The 19,961-nt window shown below is 42.8% G+C and overlaps 2 protein-coding genes across 10 annotated transcripts in view; one reads left to right on the plus strand and one right to left on the minus strand.

Moving 5' to 3' along the window:
• Positions 1 to 6,156, minus strand: part of NGEF (neuronal guanine nucleotide exchange factor) — a 50,124-nt gene extending 43,968 nt beyond the window's left edge. For 2 of the 3 annotated variants that reach the window (XM_085070030.1, XM_085070031.1), the window contains exon 1: positions 5,884 to 6,156. The gene's annotated coding sequence lies outside the window, so the exon portion shown is untranslated. The remainder of the gene's footprint in view (positions 1 to 5,883) is intronic. The other variant, XM_085070032.1, reaches the window with a different exon arrangement.
• Positions 1 to 19,474, plus strand: part of NEU2 (neuraminidase 2) — a 36,370-nt gene extending 16,896 nt beyond the window's left edge. For 4 of the 7 annotated variants that reach the window (XM_085070034.1, XM_085070036.1, XM_085070037.1 and 1 more), the window contains 2 exons: positions 16,390 to 16,594; positions 18,337 to 19,474. In XM_085070034.1, coding sequence (XP_084926160.1) covers positions 16,390 to 16,594; positions 18,337 to 19,275 — 1,144 coding nt within the window. In that variant the 3' untranslated portion in view covers positions 19,276 to 19,474. Of the gene's footprint in view, positions 1 to 9,848; positions 10,028 to 10,783; positions 10,968 to 12,238; positions 12,380 to 16,389; positions 16,595 to 18,336 lie in introns of those variants that run through there. The other 3 variants (XM_085070038.1, XM_085070039.1, XM_085070040.1) reach the window with 3 other exon arrangements.
• The last annotated feature ends 487 nt before the right edge of the window (positions 19,475 to 19,961 follow it).

Below are 19,961 nucleotides of genomic sequence, written 5' to 3' on the forward strand. Positions count from 1 at the left end.
AAGCCCTATTAATGGCTCATCTGGAAGGTTTTGCATGCTGAATGTAGGGATGCACCTTTCATGTATATTTGATGAACTGGATAGAGCTCTTTTAAGACAATATTTTGACTTCAAGCCCTTATATATAACATGGCTTCTTTAATATTTCTTCTATAAATACAGTCTGAATGTACATGCAAATGCCTATTTAGCTGCATCTTACTGGTTTCTTTTTAAAATGCTTTTCTTAAAGTCTTGTGCAAACCAAACCCAAACCTCTGCCTCCCACCAGCAACAGTCCCCCATTACATCCCTGCTTGTGTATTAGGCAGTGACTTTTTTCCATCTTCCTTGGTTTTAAGTGGAGTGGAATGTCATCTCTAAACTCTTTCACTCTTCATGATAATGAGGCAAACCAAGCTCTGTTGGAATGCAGCATAGTCCAAAATCCAGCAGCAGGCCTTACTCATCAGCACCTGCTCTTGCTCACGTAGGTACCAATCCCTTAAGGAGTACCACATGCAAGAGGACCCTGATGGAGGCTCTGAGGCTCTGCATAAGCTCAGGCCTGCATTTGCATCAGGAGATATTTCTGTCTGAGTCAGGGGAATAGTAACACCCACAGACTCAGCTCTAGGCTCTAGCAGATTTAGTTCTCAGCAGATGCAGCTATGAATTCATTTAGCCTCATCAGTGGTTGAGGTGAAGGCACAGACTTGGGGCCAGTGTCAGTGAGGTGCTCTCATGTGCTGAGCCACCCCTGCTCTAAGGGGACTGACTTCCAGCAGAACGATGCATGGGCATGGTAACATCTTACCTTAAAGCTCTCATGGCCCTGAGCTGCCTGACTACACAAATACTTATATTTTCATTATTACTGGTTGGGATCACCATCCTTGGAAGTCTTAACAATCCTGACCCAATGAGGTGGTGGCAAAAGACAGTTAAGAACATATCCATGCCCAGAGCAATGTACGTGACATTTTACAAAGGAATTTCAACTATTTAGGTGCAAGGCCAAGGTATTATTTGATTAAGGCACAGAGGTGGAGACAAACAGGTGGAGCATGAGAACAGACTGACCAAAAAGTGAAACATCTACCAAAAAGGTTCACAGAAGAAGCCAGAGAAAATTAGACAATACGTTTGGGGAAAGAATGTCAAATCTGGCTGGCTAAAAGAATGTCAAATCATTTGACCCCACATGTTTCCAGAAATCAAACATTTTGTACCTGTTTTGTAAATAAGATTGAATTCTATAACCAGCCTTAACAGAATCAAACTACAACTACTCCAGTTTTGAGATAGTCTTTCAGATGAGGAGGGTAACATAATGGTTCTATTGCCCTGATTTAGAGCTGGTACCGTATTTATAGCAAGCAAAACCAAGACAGAATTATGTAGTTCATTCACTCTTGTGACAAAAAAACCCTTTATGTCTAGCACATATGTTATGGAGAACCTGTTTTAGAAATACTTCAGAGACCAAAAATAAATACATTGGACCCATTTAATAAATCCTTCAATCCATGTGCTTTAGACATCCTGAGACCAAGTGAATGGAGATGGAGAGAGAAACCAGTATAGTGGCTAAAAATGCCTCAGATGTTCTTTCTAGATCTAAAAATGTTTCCAGAATTAAGTCGGACATTGTAGGAAGTTCTATGCATAAAGGTAAGCATCCAAAGGTAGACACCAAATAAGTGTATCCTATACATGTTACCTACATGTGACAGAAGAGGATACATGCCTTCATACAACTGCCTCTGCGTGAAACATGGACTATTCAAAACCGCTGCTTTGTGCAAATTAAATAATATATATCAATATACACTTAATAAATAACACTAAAAAGCTGCATATTTTTCTGCTGCAGCATGGTTTATCTTTCTTACTGTATACTGATTCTTTTATGATTCAAGAACAATTACCTAAAAAGATGTGCTTTCTTGTATGCCACTACTAATTGTCATCTGGGCTTAATCCATGCATCTCAGGAAGTAGTCCAGCCCTATCCCACTGGATTCCATGCTTCATCCCCTGGATCTCATGTAGTAGATGTAGCCATGGGCTATAGCTAAGGTGTTAAAGAATTCCCCCTCTGGAGCTATTCTACAAATGTGCATATGTACATATATATGCGTATATAAATACAAGTGCTTTGCAGCTGTGCAAGAGCCAGCCTCATTTTTAATGTATGCAGAAGAGCACAAGTGGAAATCTACAAGCCCTTCTGTTTTTTATTATAAGACTAATACAACCAAAATCTGGTTTCTTATTTCTATTCCTTTCCTTAAATTATTACGCATGCAATGCTGAAAATGCATCTTTGCTTGAAGATTTTGAGAGAATCTGGAGAAGTAAAATGTAAGAAACTCATCTTGTTCTTCTGACATCACTGATATCTCTCTACTAACAAGAATTCTTGCCTCCAGTGGAAGCCCCCTGTACTTCTTCCTGCTGTTTATGGAATGTTCTTGTTGTTGATGCCATCCCATTCCTTATTTCTGCTTAGAAGATACTAGTGAAATTGTTGATATGTAGCTGTGGTTAAAAACTCATTAGGTTTTCTAGGCTTATCTCTGGGAAGCAAGTGAATAATTAAAAACCAAATCACTGCTTCTCCCAGGCTGGGGGGAGTACACAATTATCATCTTAGGGCTTAGGGGCAAATCGCAGCATGTATTCTCAAAGCAGGAGATACCAATGTACTATGCAAGTACATACACAAGAAGGCTCTCAGCAGTCTGTTTGATGATCTCTTCTGTTTTGCAGGGTTGCACGTGGGAGTTGTGAGTTCTTGTTCCTTTCTCTTTGTTCTGTTTGGGCTGTGTGAAGCCTTCTAGTCACAGAATGTGTATGCCGCACAGAACTTACTTGAAAACACTTAGAGGACTTAGGTATAGAAGCTTTAGTCTCTGATGAAACTATTTAGTCAAAAACATAGTATGAGAAATAATGTTCAGGACATAATGCCTCGCTGGAAGCAGAGAGGTTTAGTAATGCTAGGACAATTAGAAAAGAAGGATTAACAGATGTCTCGGTTGAATCTTTTCAAGACAGACTCATTAGTAAGCAGACAGGCCAAGTGTCCCTTGGACAGACAAGACCTGTGCTGCTCTTGGGAAAAAATATAATGATGCCCACTTCTGTTTCTAGATTTGCTGATTGTGTATGAGACACTTGTTATGGAAGACATGAGCATGGGTGGTTGTTTGGACTGCAGAGAAGTAAGAACTCATAGCGTTTTTTATTTAAAAGCTTCTATACAGAAGCAGGGAAAGAGAAGGCTAATTTTGTTGATCAAGAAATAGTAGAGCTCTTACTTTTTCCTCCCTCTGTGGTTATTGGGTGGAGGATCCAAGGAGTGCCTGTTTGGTGAATCTGCTTGCAAATGCATGGCTGCAAGGGAGACAGAAGTCACTAAGACATCAGAAACCTGTTAGGCTGCTTAGAAAAGCCAAGCAGGTTTGGAGTGCTTCTATGCCAGGCTATCTTTGTCAACGACATCAAGCTAATTTCAGTTAATTTCAAACCTGACGTAAGCCGATTCTGTTCTTACAGCCTGTTACTCTGACTGCATGTGTCTTTAGTAACTGAGGAAAAGCACTTGATACACAACCTGGAAACTCATCAGCAAACAGCATGGACTGATGCAAACTTCCCCTTCAGAAGGGCCCTTTTTAGCTCCAGAGGAGGACCCTGGCAGGAAGAGAAGCTTGCTGGACTGCAGCTTCCAGTGCAGAGCAGCCTCTTCTCTTCCAGAACTGGGGGACTAGCCCCTTAGGCAATCACCCCTAAGCCTTCCCAATTTGCCTGTAATTTGCCAGCTGCAGCATTAGCCAGCATGGCACTGAAGAAAACGAGGGACACGTGCAGCGCTCTGGCTGCATGTGTGTCCACAGGGAGTCTCCATCTTTTGTCAAATTAGTGTCATGGCATCCGCAACTGTAATTCTGCAGCTCACTTTCCCTTCTGGACTTTTCCTTCTAACAGCAGTTGTTACCCTCCTCTTCATTCCCAGTTTTTAAGCACAGAAAGAGGAAGGCTGGGATGAGGGTAGTGACTCTCATGTCTGTGGCATGGGATCAGGTCCTGGGAGAGTAAATGTAATTTCTTAGCTCTACTGCAGTTCCCTGGGCAATCTTGAGCATGTCAGTGTTTCCTGTGTCTTAGCTCCCCATCTCTAGACTGGGAACAATAAATTATAGTTTGTGAATTCTCCTATATTTTTTCCATATCCTTTTTTCTTCTGAGTTACTTGAGCAAGAGCTCAATGTAAGTACAAGAGCGTGACATGACATAACCTGTTGTGTTCAAAAGAACTCTGGAAAATACTGTAATTAAAAGGAAAATATGAACCAGTTTGAATATTCTCTTGGTTTTGGTTACTTTTCATTTGGTGTTTTCTACATTTCAGTCCCCAAGTGAAAAGCAGGCATCTTGTCTGGATTTCTAGTTCCTCAGTGGTCCTGTTGTTCTTTTTAGGTTTTGTTTGTGGTGACTTAAACTGCTCTTTAAAAGGGTTCTTGTTTTAGGAACAAGATTGCTCCCTTTTGGAACAGCAAAGTCCAAGTTCTGTAGATTGAGTAACCTGCTTGACCTGTTTTTTCACAGACATCTCTTTCCAAGATGATTTCACATAGGAAAGAGGAGGCAAGGAGGAAATGAGACTTCCAGACTGTTTTAGGCTTTACTGAGTCTTGTCAGTTTTCCTTATTTTAGACATGATGGGGCAGTTTCCATGGGGTGCTGCTTAGAAACATGAAATATTTCTTCCAAGAATTATTGTAGGGAAAAATGGTAATTGCCTATTGAGATCACAGAACAACCTGCTTTCAAAAGGAAAGTCTGAGTGAAATCCTCAGGCACTGGCCACATACTCAGGGACAGATGAGGGTAATTATATAGTTAAAGCATTTTACATTGTCTTGCAAATGTCCTCACCAAATTGTAGCAGTGTGGGGCAATGGGTTCTCTGTCTCTGAGTTCTTCTTTTCTGGCAGTTACTGTGGTATTTTACACATACTCCTGTATTTACAGTTGTTCTTAACGTGTATTGGAGTTAAAAGTCCCACTTTGAATCAGTAGAAAACCAGCCCTGAATATTCCTGTCCATGTCTTAAAATGGATGTCAGCCAATTAGTACTTTCTGCATGTTCAGCAAAATATTCTAAATAGTTTTAATTATTTTAATTCAATTTCCTACATTCAACTAGACATGGAAGTGACAGCTCCACTCTAACGGTTGAAACTGTTGATAGTTTAAGATTACAAGAGCTGACTTGTTCTTATGAAATTCGAGTCCTTGTTTACTTTACACATTTAGAAATATACATAATTGCTGGGACAGAGTTCACAGCTACATTGGATTCACAGCAATTGGTCTCCTGAGAGTGAAAGGAAAAATCGGCTCAGGGGAAGGATCCGTCTGGAGTTAAGAGGAAGACAGGCTGTTTTTCATATTTTCTGTCTTTATTTATACACTTTTTAAAAGCAAGACCACATATAAATATTTGACAGGAAACATTACAACTTGTCTTGCCCCTGGAAAAAGACAGACAGCTTGGTTGGCTGGTTTGGGGAATGCTTGCTGTTCAGTTGGTCACATTAATGCCATTCTGTGCAGACTAGGTCCCCCTTCTGACTAGGCTTCCTCCCTGTGGTGGATTTTATGCCTGCCAAGTTGTGCCAGTGATGTCTCTCCTCTCTGTCAGCCAGTATTTCAACAGAGTCACAACTGTGCTCTCTCTGGCTTGCACAGGACTCCTCCAGTGTGGCTTTGCTTGTACAGCAAAGTCCATTATTTCTTGGGCACTGGATTTGTGCCTTTGTTTCTAGCCTGAAGTTGCATCCTCGGGCAGTTCCTCTTCCAGTATCCCCCCAGAATAGGATTTTACTCACCTGACACTCGGGGGCTGAGCCAGTCTCTCATTTGCCATTGGGATGAGGTACGTCCAAAAAGTCTGAATTAAACTTCCCCAAGTTGTTAGAGATTTGTGATTCAGTTGTGAATCCAGAGGCAGGTATGTCCTACAGAAGTTTGCTGTCCTTTAGTCCTTGCACTTTCCTGTCAGTTCTGCTTGAGTGTAAAGTTTCCCTCAGATTTTGTTTGTTCAGTTTCCAGAGTCCCAGCAAACACAATTTAAAGGAACAGCTTTCTCTTTACCCAGATAAGTTAGTACAAATATGCCCTAAACGTCCTTTGCACTGCTTGTGCCAAGGCTTAATGACAGGGCATTGTTAAACCTCCCGTATAAATCTTTAACAACTGGGTGAAACTTTGGTCCAAATCTTCAAACTCAAATCAGTGGAAAGAGTAAATAGTATTTACTTTCACGTTTAAGGCCCACTGGCTGAGAAACTGCTCTTGCTTTACATTATTTACAGCCATTTGAGATGAAAAGACCTAAATGGTTACGACTATTTTTAGATTGCCATTTCTCAATTTCCTGTGTGTTCACATACCTGGGCAGTGGGGTGAATACGGCAGAGCAAGCCTGGTTTTATTTTAAGGCTTTTTGGGTCAGTTCAAATGCCTGTGACAATTTTCCCTCTTGAAATAATTTATTACCAGGCTACTTGCTTGCTATGATTTGAATGTCCCACTTCTGGGAGCAGCTTAGGCCCAGTGGTTCAAAGGAAGACAAATAAGTGTGCAATTGCTGTAGAAACCTGCGCAGTGCTATGCCTAGGAGAGAATTTTCCCCTCATTCTTGGATAACTTGGTATTTTTAAGCCTGGATTGCCTCTTATGAAAAGCATCATACTGCCTGCTGAATTTGATGCTACTCTTTCCTTTGTTTTTTTATTTTCTTCTTGAAGTTCACTGAACTTGCAAAGTCTCTTGTTCATCTTGAAATATTTTAATTGGTCACAACATTACCCTCTTCTTTTTGAAATGCAGCTGTATGCCCAGTCTACTTCATGGAAGATGTTCGCCGGTTAAGCTCGAGTTAATCTGAGCTCAGATATCATAGATTCATGGTCACCAGTGTCAATGTCCCTTTACACCAGCTGAGGGCCTGACCTGGGCATAGAGGGCTGCCAGCAATTAATTGTGTAATAATTAATCATGGTCACCATCAGGCCTATGCACTTCTGGTCTGAGAGCTGGCAGGACTCAGGAATGAGGGATGCAGTGGAATTTGGGCTCCCCTCTGTTGCAAGAGTTGCCCAGGGTGAATCTAGCTAGCCTTGTCCTTCTGACTTGCTTGTCTGAGTGTCCCAGCACTGCAGAGTACATAATGCAAGGGACTATGGTTTTACTGCGTTTTCCAGTCATTAAATTGCTGCGGTGTCTCCTTCTCAGTGTTCTATTTTGCGGGCTAAATAAATCCTGCTCCTACAATCCTCTTTTTGTATTCAAATCTCACCACCTGCCTTCCTTTGTTTCCCACAGATAGTGCCAATAGTTTTGTTAACAAAAATAAAGTATATTTTTCTATTGTGTTCCAAATGGGCAAAGTAAATGGAGAAATGGTGTAATGTGTATAATAGACAGGCTGTTTATTGGGTGTTGTCTCTCACAGGGTGAGGAAGCTTCCCTGTGACAAACCCATGACTCACCATGGATTGCCAGAAGGCTTACAGGTCTGCTCTGGGGTGATGCTTTTGCCTTTTGGGTTAAGGGAATATTTTTTTGGTTCTGTCCAATTTTTTCCACGGGGCAAGGAAATAAGTTGTAAAAGGCTTTTATTTACTGTGAGAGAGACACTGGCAACAGGATTCTGTGCTTGCTCCTCCTGATGGAAATCAAAAGGAATGTAACTAGAGTCAGTGGAGCATGAAATAGTTCAAACCCAAAGAGTACCTGCTCCTCATGCCTGTTGCTCCTACAGTTGATAAGAATAATGAGGTGCTGGTCTCAAATGTGCTCAGAGGCTCTTTTCCTTCACTGGAATTGGCACTAAAAGAAAAGAGGGGATATTTTCTCATCCAGTGAACCCTGTTTTCCAAAGGGCTCTGCCATTAGCATTTGCCTGTTACGTTCATAATTATTATTACTTTGATTTTTGTTGCTTGTCTTTTTTTCCTCCCTTGACAGAACATACTTCTAGTCAAAGCCCAGGTCTATAGAATTTATCTTCTGCACCAACATTACCATATCCCCCAATGCCTTGAAAGCAGTCCATCATGTTTTAATTTAAAACTTGCAATTCTGGTTATTTGACTGCCTTGCATGATCTGACCCCACAGATCTCTTGATTTTAACTACAACTGCCTGACAACAGCAGCTACACTACACAGTGTAGCAAAAACACTGAATTACCTGAGTCAGCCTTGCCTCTCTAATGATGTTGGGAATCAATGGATTCAGGTTTGAGCATTTCGCAAGGGAAATATACATTGAGCATTTTTAATGGACAGTCACTCACTAAATGTACCATCTCTTGTTTTCCTGCTAATTTCTTTTCACATATGCTTACAAGCCTTAGCTTCTGAATTCTTTGCCTCAGCCTCCATTTGCAGCTGTCACCGTATCTTTCCTAAGAGGTGGCACCTCCATGGTCCTCCAAATTCAAATGCTCCATTGTTCAGGATTCTGTCATTATATTTTCTTCTGCATTATTTTTATATCCTCTTATTAATGCACCCACTCACCCCATTTGCATTTTTTAACCTTTTTAAAAACGTTTTCATTACGACAATCAGATATAAGGGCAATGAAGTAAGTGTGGAACAATGGAAGTGAAGATCCTGATCCTCCTCAGACCTAAACCTGTTTTAAACTGCAGTGGTGGCACTGGTTTTGATTTACACTAAAAGGAAAGAGGGAAGATTAGGCTGTGCATGTCTACAGTGGGACATCCATTTTTGATAGTTAATAAGGAATAGTTTTGTAAAATAATTGCAGAAAACAACATTTTATTTGGCAAAAGCTCTTTCTCTTTTATCAGAAAGGAGGGGGTTTGCAAATAGCAGTCTATTCTATGGGCTGGAGGCTGAAGAGCAGTGCTGGAGCCTGGATGCTGCCATTGCCATTGGTGACTGCAGGCAAGCAGTGCGGGGTGCCCATGTGTTGATTGTGGGGCTCTCCTGCACAGTCACTGGTATTCACTCAGTTTAACCTCACAGCAGGACTAAGCAGCATATTCTTCTTTTTAGGAGCAGTTTTAGCCATTGTAGACTGTTAGCTTCTGCACAGCCATGTCTGATACCGATCCTGGGGTGTGGGTCAAAGGCAGGGCATCCCAGCTGGCTGCAGGGGAATGTGTGGAATCTTACTTGGAGAGGAAGAGATGATAAGGGGAGATGGGAGGTGGCCAGAGGCAGAACCACTCTGCCATGTGCATGCTGGCACCATAGCCCATGAAACCATTGCCACCACACCAAGCCACATTTGGGACTTCCACTCAAAAGAGATGGACAACCAGTTTTAAGCTGCAGCTGGAAAAGGTGATTTCTATTAAACAAATTATTATTTATGGGTTGTCTGGGTGCAGAAGCCAAGTGTGTGACTCAGAACATCAACTGAATAACACTGCTGCTAGCCAGGGAGAAGAAAAAAGGTGAAGAAATCCATAAAGCAATCATTCATGTCTGGCTTTCTGGCAGACTGCACCTTAGCAGCCTCTTCCGTGTCTCTCTTCCTCTATTAAATGCTTCTGCTTTACTTTGGATTTTCTCCAGGAGTCACTGTTGAAAGTTAGTATCTGGAGGATATCAATGACATTGTCTTTGGAGGGACTTTTGCTCACACTGACTGTTGCTTGATTCCAGGTAAAGCACTGAGATACAAATGTCCTCGGGCTTCTCTTGTGTGCTCCAGTTAAGGCAGTACTTTATTTGCCCAGTCAGGCATGGCTCGTAAACACGGGGTGTGGTTTTACGATTCAGCTAATTAGAGGCAATGGCTAAGTGGCAGTCTGGGCGGTGAGTCTGCTCCTCCTGTAAACAGCTTCATGCTCCTGCTCCTACTGCAGATTCTGCTGCTTGATGGACTCTTGCTGACGCAGTCCAGGACAATGACCTAGCAGAAACTGTTCACTTTTTAATTTCTGGATTAGTCTTCTGCCAATCTGACATCCTCTGATGGCTTGCCAAGGTAAGATGATGAGCATTCCTGCTGGTACAAGAAAGGATACAGGGCTGTTCAAGAGAAACAGAGTAATATAGAAGCATTACATTAATTTGGTTGGTCAGTTGATTACTTGTAAATCCACACCTTTGCAACTCCCTATTTGGTTTGCACCGATCAACCACAACTGCCATCAAATGAGGAGACTTTTCTTCCTCTTTTTCCATTACTAACAAGATCTGTTTGCAGAATTGTTATTCTCATTCCTTCAGATCACTTCAAAGACAAGAAGTGTTAATGGCAGCAATGAAAACACAGTAGAGAAGAGGGGGAAAGCAAGAGATGCAGCAAGGAACGGGATAGGAAGGGTCATCTCTGACAGTAGTAGCACAATGCAGTCATGAAATTCTTTGCTTGGGTACTCACAGCAGCTGCCTCTCAGCCAGCCAAGGCACTGCTGGGAGAAGGGGTGCTGCGATCCCCTTCTTCCTCAGGTGTGACCTTAGGCTTGTACTCTCCCCTCTGTTCCCTGGCTTGGCTCTCCCCACTAGCTCCTTGCCTGCAGCTGCTGGGATAGTTTGGCCTCGGAACACCTCCACAGAGGCTCTGGGACCTGCAGCTGAATGCATCCTGCATCCCTGCCTGGGTATTCCTATGTTAACCCATTTCTTATCCAGAAGGAACAATACTGACGGACTGGAGGTTTGTGGAGCCAGTAGAGGTATGTCAGATTATCACAGCACTGTCACTTTTTGGTTATAACAATTTTTTGGGTTCTTTTAGCAAACTTTCCCAAAGCTCAGGAGTACTCAGGAGTACTCTGAGAGAAAGTACTGGGAGTCTGCGTGCTGCAACCAGAGGAACTTTGCCCTCCTCAGCACCAAAGGAGTAGAGGACCAAGAAATAAGACAGCATGCTGAACTGTACAGAAACAACAGCTGTGCTACAGTGCTGCCAACCCATGCAGGTAGAGATATGCTGCTTAATTACTACGGTAATGTAAAAGTCTTTCCCCACTCTTTGTCCAGCTCACATGGAGCCACCCATTATGTGCAAGACAGGTTTGCTATTTAAATGTCAGCTTGTGTTTACATGCCAGGTGCTAGCTTTTCTTGGGGATCCAAGACAGCTGACATTGCTGCCAACACAAATAATTTTGCAGGTTGGAGACTAGTCGGTAAGAGTGTGGTGAGCCTCCCTTTTATCTAACCCAATAGGAGTGCTTTTTGGTTCTGGTTCTTTTTACTTTTGATGTGACTTCCAGAAGACACTGAGTAAAAAAGGTAATTTTTTCTTTTTCTTTTTTTTTCCTTTTCTTTTCTTTTTCTTTTGCTAACTGTGGACATTGCTAGGAACTACAAAGGTAAATAAAACCTTTTGTAGGTTCAAGTAGGAATGCAGTTTGTGTATGCTGCTGCTTCATGTAATTCCTCTCTCATGCTAAGAAAACCTCCACTTTAAGGCACAGGAGCTAGTGCCAAGCTGAGCCACAACAGTTTGAAAGCAGACCTTGATTGATTGTTTAGGAAAACATGTAATGGTGAGTCGGAAAATCCCCTTGTAAATATGCTATGAAGTTTTTACCACAAGAGAAACTTTCTGTTTCTAGTGTGGTTAAAAAGTTTAGTTCAATTGGCTGCTGGATTAAAGTAATTCCAGTTTTGTGTCTTTTTCTGTTTTGAATTCTGAATGTTTTAGTTTGTTTAAGGTTTATTATTTGATGGCTGTCACTGATAACATCTTTCTGACTTTACATTGAGGGTGATTTATTGGACTAAATAAATATGTGTTGCCTGGATTGTTAAGAAACTCCATAGATTTAGTGTAGGATCTGGTCTCAGGGCATAAACAAGCTCAAGATGGAGCGCTCTGATGCTGGGCTTTTGCAGAAATGGGCCCAGTTGTGCTGTTGAGGAGGGAGGAAATCTTCCACGCAGGAGTACACCGTGTAGCAAGTATTCTAGAAGCAAACTGGTCCTATACAATTGGAACGTGACTACTCCTGGGACCCCTTTATGCAATATCCCAATGGAAATGTCTTCTTTTCCTTTAAGTGAGACAAGGAGTGTGTTTTAGCATAATGCGTGGCTGACTTTATACATTTGGAAAACACTGTAAGTCCAAGTCTGATGCTGAGTAGAGAACAACCGGTCCTGGATTCTTGTGCTTGCCTAGAAAAGCACAGTTTTAGTTGGGCTTTGCACATGACTCTCTCTGGGTTTTTTGTTTTTTTCCCACCAGACTCTCCCTGAAGGGCTTGGATAGTTCTTTTGGGACCTATCTGCAATCATTCAAGAACAAGCTGCCTGCTGCACAGTGCGTCAAGCTCTCTGACAGAGACCAAGGGATCGAGTTCAGTGTATTACCTCATTTCAGCTGGTTTGTTTTAAAGACATGCTGTCATTTTAGCTTGGTTCTGAACATGTTTTTAGGCTCTTACAGAAGCTGAGGCCAGTGAAAACACTACCTTTTTTACTCACTTTTCTTGGAGAGGGTTAAAACAAATAAACATGCAATGCCTCATCCTGCTTCAAGTCCATGTGAGCTGCCCTGAAGGACAGAAGTGGAAAGAAGTACCCTCTCCTAGTGTCTACCAGCACCTTTTCCTTACTGCCACTCGGGCTCCTTCCAGGCATTAGATGCACCCTAGATTCCCTTGTTGACAACTGTTACTTCTTTTCACTCTTCTGGTGTGCTGGAAACAGTCTCTGCTTTGGAAATCATTACAGCTGCGTAACTTGCAAATGATGAGTAATGGCTTCCTCCAGTTTAACTCCCCCTTTTCTTAGTGTTTCCACTGTGCTCATCTTTCCCTGTCTACTCAATCCTGCCCAGAGCTGAGGTACTGCATGTCAGTGCAGCAGTTTCCCTCATGCCTTGGAGAGAAATTGCAGGTAAACACCAGCCTTCCTGAAAAAGACACTTTGCAATGATAAGCCTAGAAAATGAATGGAAGACTTCAGTAAATGGCAAAATGCACTAGGGGATATTGGCTTAATGGCTACATGATAAATTTCCATTCTCCTCGCTAGCACCTCTGTCATCCAGAAAGAGGTGACCAGCTACATTCTTTTCTCCTAGGGAAAAAATTGCCACATCAACCCCTTCCTTATTCCTTTAGTTCACAAAAGTACAACTAACTCTTCTCTCTAAGGTTGTTGAATTCATATAGGTCTGAGCAATTTTTGTCTTTGTGTGCACAGCTCTCCAGTCTCCTGCTTGTATTTCAAGCCTCTGTGTTCCTTTGTGGTTTTTTTTTTCCCAATTGTAGCTCTTGGTATTTCAAAAGATACTGCTGCGATCTACAAACTTTGTCTCACCCTTGTGCTTGGGTTATGCGGGCTGCTACACTGTTTTCTTTCTTTCAGGCCAGCCAATGCTATTTCAACAGGTTTTAGGAGCAGAGTAGCATCGTGGACACATGTATCCCCTGGAAATTTAGCGCTGGAGGGACTGGCAAGTGTCAGTTGGATTCCTGCAGTCCTGGAGTATGAGCTTCGGAACATTCTTCATGTATCTTTCCTGTAAATGATTTGCCAATTTTACTTCTCTTTTATTCAGTAGGGTCTAGTTAGTGGGTGTGTCTTTGAATACCGGTAGGGGTCAAAAGAAAAGTCAGCTCCTTTCAGTTGGCTGGATCAGTAACTAAAACAGCACTATTTTGCTTTCTTTTAATATATATGTTATGAACTTTAAACTTATTTAAAGATCCTGCATTTTTGATTCTGTGCAAAACTCAAACTGTTATGACTCAATCTCTGCTTGAGAATCCACAAGGGAGAAGGTAGAAAAAGCTGAATACTGACTTTAAGTGCATTTAAAAAAGGATGGAGAAGTTTCTCTGCAGATGAATACATAGCATGTATATATATGCATACAACCGTAATACCCAAACTGTGTGCAGGGAGTATATGCACAAGTGTATACACACACACACACACACACACACACACACACACACACTCAAACATATCTCTGTTTAGTCTCTGGAGAGATGGATATGTCACTTGATTCTAGTATTTCCTTTATTGTAGTTGTGGGTGCTGTGTCCAGGAACCTCAGGTTTGTTTCTGTGGCAGCTATTTCCAGTTTAGCTATTTCCTCAATCTCCATTTGGCAATAAGTGGAATACGTTGTAACACTCACAGTGAGTGTGTCACAGAGGGGCTGAGAGCATGGGCAGTGCTGTGTGCAGGTGACAGGTTCACACGGGAGGGACATGGGTGCAGCAGGCTGCAGCACAGCCTCCCGTGGCACCAGTCTCTTGGCTTTCCATCAAGGGCTTCATGGGCGAGCCCAGATCTCTCTCCTATTCTTCCTCTCCTTTATTTTTTTTCCTTTCTTTTCCTTCCCTGTTGCCCTGTTCTGAAGCAGGACTGCAAGATCAGAACAGCATCATGAGCATGAACACTAAAGAACCTGTGCTGCACTGAGGTTGAGTGATCTCCCTTTACATAGTTTGGAAGCACACTGGTGAGTTTCTGTTTCAGGAGCCATGTGGGCTGTATAAATAGCCAGATCCATGCTGGTAAGTAGTGAACAGCATGGCTATTTGTTCGAGGAAGGTCTTCCAATTTCCTTCATGTTATTGCATGGATAGCTGTGATCCAGTTCTGATAACATTCTGTACAGTAAAGGTGTTGCTGCCTGTCCTCACACTGTTGTATCTTCCGCGACAGTGAGGAGGGAACAGCTGCTCCTGGGAGATAGACTTCTCTCTCCAGTGGCTTTGGATCAGAGTGGCAGTGGAGCTGTGGCTTGGTATGGTCTGTACAATGGCCTTTAGCTAAAGCAGTACAGTTCAGAGCCTTCTGTGCAGTGCTATGAGTTCAAAAATCTCACTGCTATTTATAGCATCTGGAAGGTGAAAGCAAGGGATATTTGAACACTTGCTGCCTAGCTATGAATAGAGTGGAATGTATGGTCCTGTGAGCTAGCTAGCATTGTGCTTCAGACTTGTCTGGAGGGTAAACTCAGTTTATCTGTGTTGTCATAACTCAGAAATAAACACTGTAAAAAAAAATTATTGCCCAAGTATATGGTTGCTAGGCTGGCTAATATTATCTTTCTTCTTAAAGATGGAAATGTGCAAACTATTCTCCAGGTAGGTACATGCACTCTGAAACTGCCTCCATATTTGGTCCTGAAATATCAAGGCAGCCTTCAAGAACATCAGGAGCTGATCCATATCCAGTAACCTCTATAGTGCTTTCCAAGATCTAAATAAATAGGAGAATCCTCAAGAAAGAGTGCAGTAAGTCTTACCTCAGCGAGGTAGGAGGCATTTGCATTTCTTACTCATAATGTATTGTCATCTTCTTCCTGCCATCCTACCCACTCAATGTGTCAGATATCTAAGGCTTGATTTTTTAATTTTTTTTTCTTCCCCACCTTCTCGGCTGAGTAGGGGATATCCATGCCTTCAGTTTCTGGTGCATCATGTCTGGTGCATTATTTTATTTTTCCTTTTATCTTTTTCTTTCTCATGTTTTCCCCTATCTGCTCGGACATAATTCCCTCAAGCTACTGTTTTTTTTTACTGGGGTGAGTTGGCTCACTGCAGAGGCTTGGTGCAAGAGGACAGAGGGCCAAGTAGGTCTGAGGAGAGGAAGAGAGGCTATGGGGGGGCATAGAGCAGACAAGTTACACAGTGGCAGCTTCCCTAAATTCTCCCTCATGTTTGCTTTCCTGCATAAAAATGCTTTTAAACCATTGTAAGGAGGATGAGGTTTCTGCCTGGTAAGAAGTCCCACCCAAAGCAATGTGACACCATTTAGACTGTTCTTCAATTTTATGGAAAGAGGAGTGTTCTTTTCACTTTCTTATTCATGCTTAGTGCTTACCATCCTCAAACTGGGGCACAACTGGGGCCAAGGATTGCCTCAGTGTCTCCCATTTTTATGTGATTTTAAGCTCCTATTTGGCAAAGCAGAAGTTCTCTGCTGGCTTTTGGATACACCATCAACAGAGGCATTAATGGTCTTCTGAGGGAATGTACTACAATGTCTTATTATCAACAGTCTTCTGAATTACAGAGTAAACCCACAAAAACCACAGCCTGAGCATTTAATTAAAAAGACAAAACAAAGCACAGCTTTTTCATATTTGGTGTACTGACCTTGTGACACTCAGAGTACCCAGTACACTCAGAGTACCAGTCAGATACCCCAGGCTATTCCAGGGGTAAGTTTGGCCTGAGTTCCAGCTACTAAGCTACTCATAGGGTTTTTCTGGAAAAGCAGAAGAAAAAGACAAAGGTGAAAGTAGCAGAAATTATGTTTCAATGCAGGACAGGTCCCAGTGAGCAGAGAGAGCAAAAAAGCAGTGGAATCTGCCCCATCACATTTTGCAGGGTCAAAATGCAGTGTGCTTTGTCTTCTTCCCTCTAGCACAATGGCCTCATTCCCTGTGTTGGAGCAAGAAACATTATTCCAGAATGGTACCTGGAGCTATCGAATTCCAGCCCTGCTCTACCTGCCTCGGTTCAGCATGATCCTGGCCTTTGCTGAGGAACGAGAGGACCTGGTGGATGAACATGCCAAGCTGATAGCCATGCGCAGAGGCGTGTATGACACAGCCACACACCATGTTCAGGTACCAGTGCAGGGAGGAAGTGAGCGACACCTGCCCTGAATGAGTTGAATGTTTTTGCCCTCTTGCTGTAGGGACAGGGCAGCTTCTCCTCCCCAGTTACAGGAGACAAATCTGCCTATGCAGTTATAATGAGATATGCAAGTAATGCATGTCTCATTATAACTGCTGGGATTCAACCTTATGACTGAGCAGCTGTTGGGGGGACTAAGGTCAAGTTAGGTGCAGCAGATATTCTGCGGGTTGGCTTTGACCCATCATTGCAGAGCTGGGGATGCAGATGCAGAGATGGGACTAAAGTCCTGTTGTGACAGCAAAAATGCAGAGGAGAGGCAGAAATGCCCCAAGGAAGAAGAATAAATACCATAAGGATGGGGAGGGGTAAATTAGTGATCAGTGGCTATTCTTTTTCTTTTTTTTAAATTCATCATCTTAGGACTAATGTCTGGTTCAAAAAACAATTGAGAATAGCTAGTCTCCACATGCAAAAAAAGTGTCTGGTTCGTTGGTGCCAGTAAATTGGCTGCCTTATTAAACTACCAGTTATTATTAACAGTTATGCTGCTGGGTGGCTAGGGGTGGTGGAAACCCTATTTATAATAATTTTTTATATGGCAAAGGCAGGAAAGTCTTGGGGGAAAAAAAGCAATTATGTTTTTCGATTCCAAACCTTCATTGGCTGTCTTAGATTATAGGCTCTTAAGAGCTGGAGTCTGCCTAGCAGAAGCAGCCTATGAGCCCACCTGCAGTGTCATACCATTCAGGTAACATTTGTGTAACTCCCTGTAATTCAGTTAGTAGGCCTCAGTTGGTCATAATTTGCGTTCACATGCTAGAGTTTCTTGAAATGGAAATATTAAATATTCAATAAAAGTTAATATTAGTTGGATAGAAAAGGATAAGACATGAACAAAAAGGCTAATCAGGAAATCAGAGCAGAAAAGCTAATTAATATAATCTTACTGGAAGCTGCTGCTTCTCTTACCAAGCCAATAACACTATGTAGTCATAGTTTTCTAATTGCAGTGCTAGTGTCAGAAACATGATTGTGTTATGTGCTACTCATTTAAAGGAAACAGGGCTTGCTAAGCAGTTATACCGGTTCTGTGACCTATTTTCTGAGTCAGACAGCTCAGGGTCCAAATCCCCACACCAGAGCCATGGAATCAGCCCTAGCAAGGCGCCTCAGTGTAGACTGGGATACCCCTTCATATACTGATAAAAGTGGAGGAATGGGAGTCTGAATACAAAGGAATTTGTCATCATCCAGGATGCTTGAAATGGGCTCTGGTGTCTCTGTGACCTGCTAAAAACATTGACACAGCACAGTGTCTACTAGCACACTTTAACCACTGGGCATGTCTGTATGTGCCACACATATGTTTGGCATATACATATATTTGTGAGGATTTCTGAAAATTCAGCTGCTGTAGCTTTTTAAACAGTGTCATCAGCCACCAGCTGCATCAAGATACAGAGCTATCAGTTCCTCAGGGAGTAGTAATTGAGAAGGACATAACCCACCTGCTTGGTGAAGTGTACGTGCTTTGTGTCATCTAAATAATTTTCACGTGCATTTGGCGATGCCAGATTATTGTCTTCCCATTTCTTGCTCTATCCGTTATCCTGTTTCTGTTCTTCCCAGGCTCTTCTGTAGTTTTTATCCAGGCATCCTTGCACTATAATGTCGGTCTCTTTGTAACAGTGTGTTCCATTCTTGCCTCCCTTCCCATGGGCCCTGGCAGTGGAATAGGATGGAGACCCTTGTCAGTGCACAGCTAGAAGACCATAGATCGATGAACCCCTGCCCGGTATACGATGAGGTCTTGGGGAAACTCATCTTGTTCTTCATAGCCATCCCAGGAAAGATCTCTGAGCAGCATCAGCTGAGGACAAAGATCAACCTGGTACGTCTCTGCTATGTCACTAGCATGGACCAAGGACGCACCTGGAGCACTGCCCAGGATATCACAGATGGGACCATTAGGAATGAGTACAAGAACTGGGCCACGTTTGCAGTAGGGCCAGGCCATGGATTACAATTGCTCAATGAAGCTCGGAGCCTGGTGATTCCTGCCTATGCCTACCGTATCTTGGACCCCAAACAACACCCCACCCCTCATGCCTTCTGCTTCATCAGCTCCAACCATGGGACAACGTGGGAGATGGGGAACTTCATGGGGAAGGAGAGTGCAGTGGAGTGCCAGGTAGCAGAGGTGGACACCTGTGGCAGAAAGGTCCTTTACTGCAATGCAAGGAGCACCAGGGGAGCCAGGATCCAGGCTATCAGCTACAACAATGGGCTGGATTTTGAGGAAGGCCAGCGGGTTGAAATGCTAGTAGAACCTCCCTCTGGATGCCATGGAAGTGTTACTGCCTTTCCACCTCCCCTGGATGCCAGATGTCAAGATAGTTGGTTACTCTACACTCATCCTACAGACCCAAGGGGTCGAAAAGATTTAGGAATTTACCTCAACAAAAGCCCTTTAAATCCAGAACGCTGGACAAAACCCAGCATACTCTTCAAAGGCCTGTGTGCTTATTCAGATCTGCAGTACATGGGCGTTGGGCCTGATGGCTCACCTTTGTTCTCCTGCCTCTTTGAATATGGGATCCGCCGGCAATGTGAAGAGATGATTTTTGTCATGTTCACCCTCAAGCAAGCCTTTCCCTCAGAGCTCTGAGTCTTAAACCTTTCCCTTAGAGCACTCAGTCTCAAGCCTTGCCATCAACATCACTCTGAAAACCACCTTTGCTGATGCTTTACACTGTCATTTCTCATCCTTCAGCAAAAGGGTTTTTGTACTCCTGTTGCACACATAGTTTGGTGTTGGCTTGTTGCATCTGTAGATTATGAAGTCTATTAAACATATCGCAACTTAACATGTTTGGTCTTGTTTTCTATTGCCTGTTCTGCCTTTTTTGCCTTTCCCTCTGGCTGCCTTTTTATGCATCACATGCCCCAAACGAGTGTGAGCTTTGTACGGAGCTTCTCACTTTGAGGTCCCTGACAGACTTGATCAGGGACACCTGTACTGACAGCACAGGGACAGGAAAGGAACAGATGGCAGCAGGGTTATGCTGAGTGGTATTTAATAAGTTGCAGAGAAAGTTCTAGAGAAGGCAATGGGCTTACTACCCTATACCTGCTCTCCTCTTCAGGAAACTGTTTTGGCTCTGGTAAGGAGCATTGCTTCTTGCAGCCAGCGTAGAAATGTGGGCATCTCTAATTTCCAGGGCTTTCTGACTACTTATTTCAGCAAGGCTGTGTGATGCCTTACTCTTGGAATATTCCTTACCCACTTCTGCAGTGCATTTGGAGTTGCCTTGCTGAGCTCCCAGGCACCCCAGAGTCTTCTGTCTAACTTAA

This window comes from Lichenostomus cassidix, chromosome 9, assembly GCF_008360975.1.
Source record: "Lichenostomus cassidix isolate B80296 chromosome 9, HeHo_3.0, whole genome shotgun sequence".
Taxonomy (NCBI): Eukaryota; Metazoa; Chordata; class Aves; order Passeriformes; family Meliphagidae; genus Lichenostomus; species Lichenostomus cassidix.